At 38.9% G+C, this 13379-nt stretch overlaps 2 protein-coding genes across 2 annotated transcripts in view; both read left to right on the forward strand.

Moving 5' to 3' along the window:
* LOC146511418 (cystatin-B-like) overlaps positions 1 to 13379 on the forward strand; it is a 30172-nt gene that overhangs the window by 5872 nt on the left and 10921 nt on the right. The gene's annotated exons all lie outside the window — the stretch shown is intronic.
* On the forward strand, positions 1914 to 4736 carry LOC146511419 (leukocyte cysteine proteinase inhibitor 1-like). The gene is made up of 2 exons (XM_085172884.1): positions 1914 to 2860; positions 2965 to 4736. The coding sequence occupies exons 1-2, from the start codon at positions 2786 to 2788 to the stop codon at positions 3241 to 3243; spliced, it is 354 nt and encodes a 117-aa protein (XP_085029010.1). The 5' UTR covers positions 1914 to 2785; the 3' UTR covers positions 3244 to 4736.

The raw sequence follows: 13379 nt of genomic DNA on the forward strand, positions 1-13379 counted from the left end.
CTTTTTGTCTTAGCTATGTGCAGCATTCAGAAGTGACACGATCATGTTATGTAGTCTAGTTCAACAAGTTTTTTTTCTTTTAAACAAGTCCTAAATTGTTCATCCCAGATTCTTTCACCACAGTGTCAGTTTGTAATGTCCCAGATAACTAAAGATAACCAGATAACCAGACTGTCACACAAGACAGTACTTGTCTGTAAACTAATTCTTGTTACACTTCCAAGCATTCTGCAGTAATACTCACAGTCCTGTTGTGCTGAAGTACAAATGTGGACAGATGACTGAAAATAATGACTCAATTACCATGTTTGAGCTCCACAAGATAAATCTAAATGATCACTTGAAAAAAAGAGGATGGAAAAAAGGTTATTTGGGCATGTTAATCTTTGTACTATGTCTTCTAATGCAGATGGTGTGGAAACAAGAGAATGCCTACCCAAATGCAAACAAACAGAGGTGGAAATTTAACAAAGAGGAAGGCTTTATTTTTGGCTGCACAACACGAGAGATACATAGAAAAACAATACAGAAAGCTTGAGGAAACCTGGGACTTGGAGACCTAGAGGAGAGATAAGCAGACGGACTCGATGAGGAGCAAAGGAAAACACAAGACAATATATAGACAGAGGATAACGAGGGAATACACAACAACACAACATCCCAGATACACAAAGATAAACAAAAATGTCAGAACACACAAAGTACTTATGGTGGAAGATTTCCTTTCTGTTGTATTGATCACATGTTTTAACCATATCACTTCAGTGATTGTAGAATCACATTGTCACCAGTTGTATGCATGTGCACCACAAATGGGCCTTATGCTCTATCACACATATACACACACACACACACACGGTGGGGCCATTGTAAGTTCTTGGGAAACATTAAACAGCTAGTGAGACTCCTTCTGCTTATCAGGGATGTAAATCTGTAGGTGACAGCTAGGCAGAAATAAAGGTCATAATTCTCTCTCTGTGAGGGAGAAGGTTTTAAGGATGGTGCTGAAGGTATAGCAGTCTATTTATCTTAATTAAGCAGTCTTAATTTATCAAAGCCTCTGCGCACACAACTTTTATATTATTTTATTTGATTCCACAAAGGTCAAGGATCAAGCAGAGTGAGAGACAAATAAGAGGAAAAGACAAACTATCTAACAAAAGAAAGAAAATTATGCTTATTAATAGAATTTCTGGAGTTATTTAAAAATTTCCTGATCCTCAGTGTTGAACACACAGCATTGTTTTTATCTATTCCTGACAGCAGGTTCATGTCAGAGAAACCAGTCACCTTCATCTGCTGGTGTGGAAAATGTTTACATGTGAGGGAGGAAAAGTCAATTCAGCTTTGTCTGATCCTGAACATTTGCATGTAGCTTCACTCTTCAGGAGCTGGTGCCACCTCCTGGTAGGTTTTCAGTGCTTATACAGCATAAATATATGTAATAACCATCTGGGATTAAACAACTGAGACACGCAGACAGATAATAAGTATTTCGTTACTGTAGTAATTTTCAGGTTTTGTACTTTTATTATATTTTTTTGACTACTTTTTACTTTTACTGCCTACACAATAAAATACGTGTAGTGTGTACTCCTTACATTTTCAAAAAAGATTTGTTGAATGTCTTTTTTATTTTACATCACCACAAGCGTTCAAACATCAGTTTGAGCCTACACAAGGAAGTATCCATCACCAGGGCTATAAAAAGAGATAAAAGAGGTTAAATTGGGAGCAATCCAGAATGGCGTATTTAGTACAGATGTTCATAGGCTGTGCTCTCGGTACTTCAGCAGCCAGCACTGTGGTCAAGTGAACTGTCATTTATGAGCTGCAGAGAAGCCTCCTGCTATGTAGCGTTTATGCACTTCTCACTTGAATCTGACAAATCATCAGAACAGTTTGTACTTTTTTCAGTCACAATTTGAGATTGCTCACTTTTCGGAATACTGTCCAGCATTGCATTAATGTTTTCAATCGTATATTCTAATATGTATGAAAGAGCAATTAAACTAACACACTGTAAGAGGTTTACCTGCAACAAATAGAAATACATGGTCTCAGTCTTGTGTCACAGCTGTTCATCCAAATTTCCCTTCCACGCACATCCCAAGGATGCTCTGCTGGACTGGGATCTGGTGACTATGGAGGCTGTTAAGTAAAATGTTTTGATGAGTCTGTGCGAAATGTAGCCTGCACGCAATCCTAGTAAATCAACAGTGACTGAAATATTCACACGCTTGTGACATCAATGGCCATGCCACGCTTAGACATCTTCTTCCTTATTCTGATGCTCAGCTCAACCTTCAGCAGGCTGTCTTGGCCATGTCTACATGCCTTTGAGTTGCTGCTGATGTAAAGACTGATTCCTCTGACAAGTAGTGGAACAGGTGTACCTAATAAAACGGTTGCTAAATGTAAGTAGTGTGACTTTACTGGACTATATAGTAGTTGGAGCTGTGTTATCAGATTTTTACATTTTCTTTGATGAATAATAGAGTTTAACAAGTGTTATTTTCTATAAAGTTTCAAAAACATTTTTCACGTTTCATTTTCTGAAATATTTCTATACATTAGGCCTAAATTGTTGCAGAGCTTTTTGCAAAGTCAACAAGGTTTTGAGGGGGGAAAAAATCCTAAATATTTTGATGACTCAGTCTTAAAATGCTCCACCCTTTCCAGGGATGTTATACAGTATAAATATGTGTGTGAACCACTTGTACTGACACATCAGAAACACCTAAAGGCAAACGTTCACAACTCTTTATTTGAACAAACCTTCAGAATGGCTAAAGTGTTAAGTGGAGGATTCACAGAGACAATGCCTGCCACTCCAGAGATCTGGAAGATCTGTAATCAGGTGAGCTTTAGTCTACTTTAATTTTTTGCAGTCTCTACACACAAAACTCTTCACTCTGAATTTCAGTCTGGATTCATATCAAATTTTATTTTATTCAAACAAAGGTCAAGAGCCAAGCAGAGCAAAGGACAAATAAGAAATATGTGGCATTCCTTGCTCTTAAGTACAGGAGTCAGGTGGTAGCAGGAACAAACTATCTCATCAAGGTAAATATTACTGCCATATTCATTATACATGTTCTTCACATCATCCTGAAGAAAAATCCAAAAAGAAAAGCTATTTATGGACAGACCCGTTACGCCTACGCCTCTCGAGATGTGTTAATGACAGACATCAAAATACTCTGGTCAACCAACCAGCAGTCTGCCTGCTGTGTCGTATGAAATGCGTGGAAGGAGAGGAACCGACTGTCTGTTACATATAGATAAAAAACAAAGCTCTGACGTGACCTCGGGTCAGCCAGCCTGACGGTCAGAGAAACAGAAACCTGCTGGATTGTGGATCTCTGAGCTGCACATCAAAGATGCACCTATGCACAGATCAAATCTCAAAAGTGCCTCATATACATGTTGATGCGAAGCGCCGCCAGAGCAAACGTTTCCACTTCATTTGCAGAGGTGTTTTTATTTCGGATTATGTATTTATTGTTTGCAGTGTATATATATTAGTTTGCAGATCTTTGCACATATTAATAAAAGGTTCAACTAACTGGTCAAATAAAGTCTGTGCGGTTTAGTTGTTCCACTCATATTAAACCAAATGATGGTCCATACTTGAATTATGTGGAACCTGACGTTTCTAATATTATGTTACAAGGATTCTCTTGAGTGTTCAACACAATACCTGTGGTACTAATGGGACCACAGGTATTGTACTGTATTGTATTCCCTCTTTATTTATTTATTTATTTATTTTTTAGATGGAACTGAGCTGCTGTTCTGTGCTTAGTTATCAGTCTGTTTGTTTTTGTTTTGTTTATTTATTTATTTATTTTTGGTTCTGAATTGTACACTTTACTATGTTATGTAATTATGTACTATTTGTGAAAACAGAAAAACTAATAAAAAAGACATTATAAAAAACAAAACAAAACAAAACAAATGATGGTGTGGCAGCCTGTTCTAGTGTGAACTAAGAGAGGGTTTGAATGCAAGAGAGAGAGGAGGGGGGGAAAGGAGACCTAAAATGTAACCCCCTGCACTTCGACTGAGGAGGTGAGTTACATTAGTGCTTCCTCTTTATTAGAAAGCGGTTTGAGTGAATTAGAAGTCTGTTGGTTTTTTGTTTTGTTTTGTTTTTTTTGTTTGTTTGTTTTTTTTTTTTTTGGGGGGGGGGATATCTACTCATTAGTCATGCATCCATCTGAACTCTATCAAAATAAAGGTGTATTTTAACTCATTTTAATTTGTTCTAATATAAGGGATATAGGACTATACAAAGTAGCTTGTGACATCTAAAACGACAGCACACTTGATGTGTCTTTCTTCACCTTATGACTTTTTTCTGTGTGTGTGTTTGTTTTTCCGCTGGTGCCTTTCAAACAAAACTAGCCATGATATTTTCCCCCTCTGACAATTAATATCAGTTAACCCCGCCCCCTTTCAGATTTGTTCACCAAAAGAAAAGGAGAAAAAAACCCGTCATTAACGCTGTTTATTACTTGTCAGACCGGTTTCATTTTCATACTTTGTAAATATCTATGTTGTATGGAGCTTGAACTAAAATGTAAATATGTTTACTGTATTTGTAATGATTATAATCCATTCGCTGTATAGCATAGATGTGTCATGCAGATATCCTAATTCTGTGTATGGTAATCTTGCACCATTGAACTGTTAGTGAATGACACAACAATAAAAGTGCAAAACGTGCATTAGCAGATGAAGTGCTGCCTGCTTATTTCCTGCTTTATGTGAGCTTCTGCTGTAGTTTATTATGTGCTTTTAATCCCAAGAAACCACCCTTTTACTGTGGCGCACGATAACATCTTCTGATGTTTGGTGTCATCTTCCTGTGATCTCCTGTGAACAGGTGGATTCATTCACTTCAAGTTTATGTATGTAGCACCAAATCACAGCAGTCGCTGAACACTGTAAAGACTCTAGAATAATTATGGAGGAACAACATTTAAAGAACTAACACAGACAAAGAATTAATCATACAATGAAGCAATGTCATTTTTAAATGTTTATTTATAAACAGGATAAAACCATTCAAGTATTGAGTGACAAATAAAACAGCAACCTCTGATCTGCTAATTGGGAAACAGAGGATGTCAGTGTATTTTTCAGTGCTAGTTGTCCAAATTGAGTGAGATGACTTTACATTTGAATAGATTTGATTACAAGTTATATTTGGCTTTAATTGAATGCAGTTCAATTTGATTTAAATCAAGCCAATTCACAACATGTTTCTCAATATGCTAAAATTCCCACCGAGACTAGATAAGATTATTCTAAAACTGGTAAAAATATAGTTCTCTTCATGCACAGAAATCCCACCCAGTCCCACAACCCAGGATGAATATTCCTTGTGTGTTCTTGAGCTGGACAGAAATTCCTCTTGCTGAGCGGGCTCCACGCCAGCCTCGTGCCAGGCAGACGAGGAGCCTCCTGTCCCAGTCTCGTCCGTCCACTGGGCCCATCACATCCCAGCCTAGTTCGCATTCTGCATTGGAGTCCGTCGCTCGATACCACCGCGGCTCCCCTCATGCCATCACCTGTAAATTAAAACAAATAGGAGCCAGAACCATCATTGCGGAAGCTGCCCTGGCTTATAGCCATGGCGACCCTCTCCCAACACGGCTGCACCCAGTGAACAACAGTGAGATTCAATTCAATTCAATTCAATTCAATTTTATTTATATAGCGCCAAATCACAACAAAAGTCGCCTCAAGGCGCTTCATAGATACAGAGAAAAACCCAACAATCATATGACCCCCTATGAGCAAGCACTTTGGCGACAGTGGGAAGGAAAAACTCCCTTTTAACAGGAAGAAACCTCCGGCAGAACCAGGCTCAGGGAGGGGCGGCCATCTGCTGCGACCGGTTGGGGTGAGAGAAGGAAGACAGGATAAAAGACATGCTGTGGAAGAGAAACAGAGGTTAATAACAGATATGATTCAATGCAGAGAGGTCTGTTAATACATAGTGAGCGAGAAAGGTGACTGGAAAGGAAAAACTCAATGCATCATGGGAATCCCCCGGCAGCCTACATCTATTGCAGCATAACTAAGGGAGGATTCAGGGTCACCTGGTCCAGCCCTAACTATATACTTTAGCAAAAAGGAAAGTTTTAAGCCTAATCTTAAAAGTAGAGATTGTGTCTGTCTCCCGAATCCAAACTGGAAGCTGGTTCCACAGAAGAGGGGCCTGAAAACTGAAGGCTCTCCCTCCCATTCTACTTTTAAATACTCTAGGAACAACAAGTAGGCCTGCAGAGCGGGAGCGAAGTGCTCTAATAGGGTGATATGGTACTACAAGGTCATTAAGATAAGATAAGATAAGATGGGGCCTGATTATTTAAGACCTTGTATGTGAGGAGCAGGATTTTGAATTCAATTCTGGATTTAACAGGAAGCCAGTGAAGGGAAGCCAAAACAGGAGAAATATGCTCTCTCTTTCTAGTCCCTGTCAGTACTCTTGCTGCAGCATTTTGGATTAGCTGAAGGCTTTTCAGTGAGTTTTTTGGACATCCTGATAATAATGAATTGCAGTAGTCCAGCCTGGAAGTAATAAATGCATGAACTAGCTTTTCAGCGTCACTCTGAGACAGGATATTTTTAATTTTAGAGATGTTGCGCAAATGGAAGAACGCAGTCTTACATATTTAAGATTTGAGATAATACTCACAAATGCAGGCAGTGGTATACATCTGCCCAATCACACGCGTTGTCTCCTACTGTCGCCATTCCTGCTGTCGGGACTGGGTGACCACATCACGCTGACGGGTCTCCAGATGAGGCGTCGCACCCCCACAATCACACAGCGGCTCCCTCTTTTCCACCTGGCCTTCATGCGTTCCTCTTCCAATCTAGGGCCTCTCTCCTTCCAGTGCTCAGCTTGCTTCCTTTTAATACGACCTTTAAACAGCTGAACGGACACCACTGGACACACACATGCCTCAGCAGGTGATCACTATCAGCTCATTTGTCCCATGCCCAGCCAATCCACAGTGGATTAAAACAATGTAAAAAATGAAAGACTAAAAATATGTGATACAAACAGAGTAAAATAGTGCAAATAAATACAACGCTCACAAATAAACACTAAACTTTTATATTAAAAGTTTAAGTTCCAACCTAAATTCATTTAATTTTGCTTAGCAAAGTACTTTTCAACTCTAATAATTAGTAAGAGTATATTTCTTATCATCTATTGGTCTCACCTGATAAACTTCAATGAACATTAAAACACAGGAGTGATTGTCTCTAAAAATGGGCTCCTGCATGCTTGCAGACATTTTTCCATCACAACTTATGGATGATGAATGATTTGATTAAAGCTGTGAAAACATTACTGATAACCTTCATGTGATATTACATTAAAACCAATTTTTTATTAAAATCAGGGACTTTTCTAACTGACCTCCAACCTTTGAGCAGCAGTGTGTACTGTATGTTTGTATGTAACTGTATCTGACCTGGATTTTATCACCAGTTTCAAATACGAATTTTCTTTAAAGTTTGTCTTTAAATACAAATGAAGTTCAACTTTAGCAAGGCTGATGGTAAACTGGCCCTAACAAGTCCACTTTATTGCGTGCTCATTGACTTTCTCCTATCAGAGCTGTTTAACAAGCCCACTTGATACATGCTGATTAATCTATCACGCGTATCAGTGGCTCATGGTTGCTTAAAGCCTGTCTGAACTTGAGCACAGAGGCAGAGCATCATTCAATCCTTGAATCCCATCATTCAAGGATGACAAACTCCACTTTCTCTGCATCAAGACAGCTCATAACCTTTTAACAGTCTCTCCCGATGGTCTCATATCATCTGCTCTAATCAATAACCATACACTATCATTTCAATGTAGACCACAGCTCAATGGTCTGAGGTGAATTAGAAATGTCTTGTGTTCGTTCTGAATTGCTCAAATTTGGTTTCAGAGTTAATCACAGCAATTAATGAAAAGCGTAAATAATCATATAAATGCTTAATATTAACACTGATCACAAATCATGAATGATTTTTAATAGAATATCTACAGAGGTGTTCAGAGACCCATTTTCAGCAATAATCCCTCCTGTGTTCAGTGGTACATTGTCTTATCTAATGCAAGTTTTGAGCGAGGGAACCCCACAACCACAACCAAAACAGACATGACGCCAGACCACCAACCTCTGACTCTCTCCCCCACCGATGTTGGAGTGGTCCTGAGCAGGATCAATGTCCACAAGGCTGCAGGTCCTGATGGCATCCCCGGGCGTGTTCTCAGAGCGTGTTGTGGGGAGCTTGCAGGAGTGCTCACAGACATATTCAATCTGTACTTTGCCCATGCTTTGGTACCGGCCTGCTTCAAATCCACCTCCATCGTCCCGATACCCAAAAACTCCAACCCATCTAGCCTCAATGACTACCGCCCAGTAGCACTTACCCCCATCATCACTAAGTGCTTAGAGCAGCTGGTCCTAGCACACTTCAAATCCTGTCTCCCCCCCACCCTGGACCCCCACCAATTTGCATACCGCCAGAACAGGAGCACAGAGGATGCAGTCTCCATCGCACTGCACTCTGTCCTCTCACACCTGGACAACAACAACACATACGCCAGAATGCTGTTTATAGACTTCAGTGCAGCATTCAATACAATCCACCCCTCACAACTCATCAGGAAACTGACAGACCTGGGCATCAGTTCCCTCATCTGCAAATGGTTACTGGACTTCCTGACCAACCGCCCCCAACATGTCCGGCTGGATAACCGCTGCTCATCTACAATCACAATGAACACCAGTGTACCACAAGGCTGTGTGATGAGCCCTTTCCTCTACTCCCTCTTCACCCACGACTGCAGACCTGCTGATGGTTCCAACACCATCATTAAGTTTGCAGATGACACCACGGTGATTGGCCTCATCAGTGACAACGATGAGGCCGCCTACAGGGAGGAGGTAGATCGTCTGGCTGAGTGGTGCGACAGAAACAACCTGCTGCTCAACACTGAGAAGACCAAAGAGCTCATCGTGGACTACAGGAGGAATGCTGACCCACATCCACCCATCTACATTAAGGGGACGGCTGTGGAGCGTGTGAGCAGCTTCAAGTTCCTGGGAGTTCACATCTCCGAGGATCTCATCTGGACGACCAACTGCTCCAAAATGGTCAAGAAGGCTCACCAGCGCCTCTTCTTCTTGAGGACTCTGAGGAAGAACCACCTGTCCTCAGACATCCTGGTAAACTTCTATTGCTGCACCATTGAGAGCATCCTGACCAACTGTATAACAGTCTGGTACGGGAACTGCTCCACCTCGGACCGGAATGCGTTGGGGAGGGTTGTGAAAACTGCCCAGCGCATTGCAGGAGCACCACTTCCTGCCATAAAGGACATCTACAGGAAGCGGTGTCTGAAAAGGGCTGGGAAAATCATCAAAGACCCCAGTCACCCATCACATGGACTCTTCACCCTCCTGCCCTCTGGGAGGCGCTACAGGAGCCTCCGGACTAAGACCACCAGGTACCGGAACAGCTTCTTCCCCACAGCTGTCAGACTCCTGAACTCTGCCTCCTGACATCTAACCCACGTTAACACATGGACTGAACATACACACACCCACAACCATCTACACACACACACAATGGACAACTGTACCCTCAAACACACAATAATAACATGGACTGAACCACCACTCACAACCACTAGCACTTTATATAGCCTCTGTAGAAATTATCCACATATCTCACTCATCTTAACTGCACTACTGTATAGTTCTGTGTAAATAATCATTCTGTACATACGATAATTTTTAATCGTACAACGATTTATAACTTGCATAGTTCACAATTCTGTATAACTGTATATCTCAGATTTCTGTATAGTTTTTTATTTCGTATTTATATCCTGTTCATAGCCTGTACATAGCTTGTATTCACTACAGCCTGTACATACTTATAGAATGTTCATAACATACTTCATACTGTGTACATTATAACATACCATAATAGACCCATTTCTGTAATATACTTACATATCTATATTATTGCTAATATATATTGTAATATATCTATATCATGGCTAAAGCACTTCTGGATGGATGCAAACTGCATTTCGTTGCCCTGTACCTGTGCATGTGCAATGACAATAAAGTTGAATTCTATTCTATTCTATTCTATTCTATTCTATTCTATTCTATTCTATTCTAAGTTTAACACATTAAAAGCCTAACTTATCACTCAAAACAGCTTTTTAAGACATTTTAGCACAAACTCAAACTATTGTGGGGATTAAAGAAACAATAAATGTGTCTGGATCATCCCAGTTTCTGTTTTTAACCTCGTTAAACCAAGTTTACATTTTCCTCTAAAGGGGCTGCAACACCCAGCTGCACAAAACCTTCACTTTTCCAACAGTTTCACTCTTTGAATATTTTTCATTTCTTACAATCAGAATTTTCCAAAAGATTTTCAGAATAAAATCATTTTTTCTTTCATGCATCACCAACTGAACCTTTTATGTAAACGTTTCAAGTTGCAGCCTAACCTCATTTAATTTTGCTTAGCAAAGTACTTTTCAACTCTAATAATTAGTAAGAGTATATTTCTTATCATCTATTGGTCATCTCACCTGATAAACTTCAATGAACATTATAACACAGGAGTGATTGTCTCTAAAAATGGGCTCCTGCACGCTTGCAGACATTTTTCCATCACAACTTATGGATGATGAATGATTTGATTAAAGCTGTGAAAACATTACTGATAACCTTCATGTGATATTACATTAAAGCCAATTTTCTATTAAAATCAGGGACTTTTCTAACTGACCTCCAACCTTTGAGCAGCAGTGTGTATGTTTGTATGTAACTGTATCTGACCTGGATTTTATCACCAGTTTCAAATATGAATTTTCTTTAAAGTCTGTCTTTAAATACAAATGAAGTTCAACTTTAGCAAGGCTGATGGTAAACTGGCCCTAACAAGTCCACTTTATTGCGTGCTCATTGACTTTCTCCTATCAGAGCTGTTTAACAAGCCCACTTGATACATGCTGATTAATCTATCACGCGTATCAGTGGCTCATGGTTGCTTAAAGCCTATGTCTGAACTTGAGCACAGAGGCAGAGCATCATTCAATCCTTGAATCCCATCATTCAAGGATGACAAACTCCACTTTCTCTGCATCAAGACAGCTCATAACTTTTTAACAGTCTCTCCTGATGGTCTCATATCATCTGCTCTAATCAATAATTACAATGTAGACCACAGCTCAAAGGTCTGAGGTGAATTAGAAATGTCTTGTTTTCTGAATAGACTCAAATTTGGTTTCAGATTGAATCACAGCAATTGATCAAAATAATCATATAAATGCTTAATATTAACACTGATCACAAATCATGAATGATTTTTAATAGAATATCTACAGAGGTGTTCAGAGACCCATTTTCAGCAATAATCCCTCCTGTGTTCAGTGGTACATTGTCTTATCTAATGCAAGTTTAACACATTAAAAGCCTAACTTATCACTCAAAACAGCTTTTTAAGACATTTTAGCACAAACTCAAACTATTGTGGGGATTAAAGAAAAAATAAATGTATCTGGATCATCCCAGTTTCTGTTTTTAACCTCATTAAACCAAGTTTACATTTTCCTCTAAAGGGGCTGCAACACCCAGCTGCACAAAACCTTCACTTTTCCAGCAGTTTCACTCTTTGAATATTTTTCATTTCTTACAATCAGAATTTTCCAAAAGATTTTAAGAAAAAAATCATTTTTTCTTTCATGCATCACCAACTGAACCTTTTATGTAAACGTTTCAAGTTGCAGCCTAACCTCATTTAATTTTGCTTAGCAAAGTACTTTTCAACTCTAATAATTAGTAAGAGTATATTTCTTATCATCTATTGGTCATCTCACCTGATAAACTTCAATGAACATTATAACACAGGAGTGATTGTCTCTAAAAATGGGCTCCTGCACGCTTGCAGACATTTTTCCATCACAACTTATGGATGATGAATGATTTGATTAAAGCTGTGAAAACATTACTGATAACCTTCATGTGATATTACATTAAAGCCAATTTTCTATTAAAATTAGGAACTTTTGTACCTGACCTCTGACCTTTGAGCAGCAGTGTGTACTGTATGTTTGTATCTGACCTGGATTTTATCATCAGTTTCAAATAAGAATTTTCTTTAAAGTGTGTCTTTAAATACAAATGAAGTTCAACTTTAGCAAGGCTGATGGTAAACTGGCCCTAACAAGTCCACTTTATTGCGTGCTCATTGACTTTCTCCTATCAGAGCTGTTTAACAAGCCCACTTGATACATGCTGATTAATCTATCACGCGTATCAGTGGCTCATGGTTGCTTAAAGCCTATGTCTGAACTTGAGCACAGAGGCAGAGCATCATTCAATCCTTGAATCCCATCATTCAAGGATGACAAACTCCACTTTCTCTGCATCAAGACAGCTCATAACTTTTTAACAGTCTCTCCTGATGGTCTCATATCATCTGCTCTAATCAATAATTACAATGTAGACCACAGCTCAAAGGTCTGAGGTGAATTAGAAATGTCTTGTTTTCTGAATAGACTCAAATTTGGTTTCAGATTGAATCACAGCAATTAATCAAAAGCGTAAATAATCATATAGATGCTTAATATTAACACTGATCACAAATCATGAATGATTTTTAATAGAATATCTACAGAGGTGTTCAGAGACCCATCTTCAGCAATAATCCCTCCTGTGTTCAGTGGTACATTGTCTTATCTAATGCAAGTTTAACACATTAAAAGCCTAACTTATCACTCAAAACAGCTTTTTAAGACATTTTAGCACAAACTCAAACTATTGTGGGGATTAAAGAAACAATAAATGTGTCTGGATCATCCCAGTTTCTGTTTTTAACCTCGTTAAACCAAGTTTACATTTTCCTCTAAAGGGGCTGCAACACCAACGTGCACAAAACCTTCACTTTTCCAACAGTTTCACTCTTTGAATATTTTTCATTTCTTACAATCAGAATTTTCCAATAGATTTGTAGAAGAAAATTATTTTTCTTTCATGCATCAACAACTGAACCTTTTATGTAAACGTTTCAAGTTGCAGCCTAACCTCATTTAATTTTGCTTAGCAAAGTACTTTTCAACTCTAATAATTAGTAAGAGTATATTTCTTATCATCTATTGGTCATCTCACCTGATAAACTTCAATGAACATTATAACACAGGAGTGATTGTCTCTAAAAATGGGCTCCTGCACGCTTGCAGACATTTTTCCATCACAATTTATGGATGATGAATGATTTGATTAAAGCTGTGAAAACATTACTGATAACCTTCATGTGATATT

This window comes from Neolamprologus multifasciatus, chromosome 9 (genome assembly GCF_963576455.1).
Source record: "Neolamprologus multifasciatus chromosome 9, fNeoMul1.2, whole genome shotgun sequence".
Taxonomy (NCBI): domain Eukaryota; kingdom Metazoa; phylum Chordata; class Actinopteri; order Cichliformes; family Cichlidae; genus Neolamprologus; species Neolamprologus multifasciatus.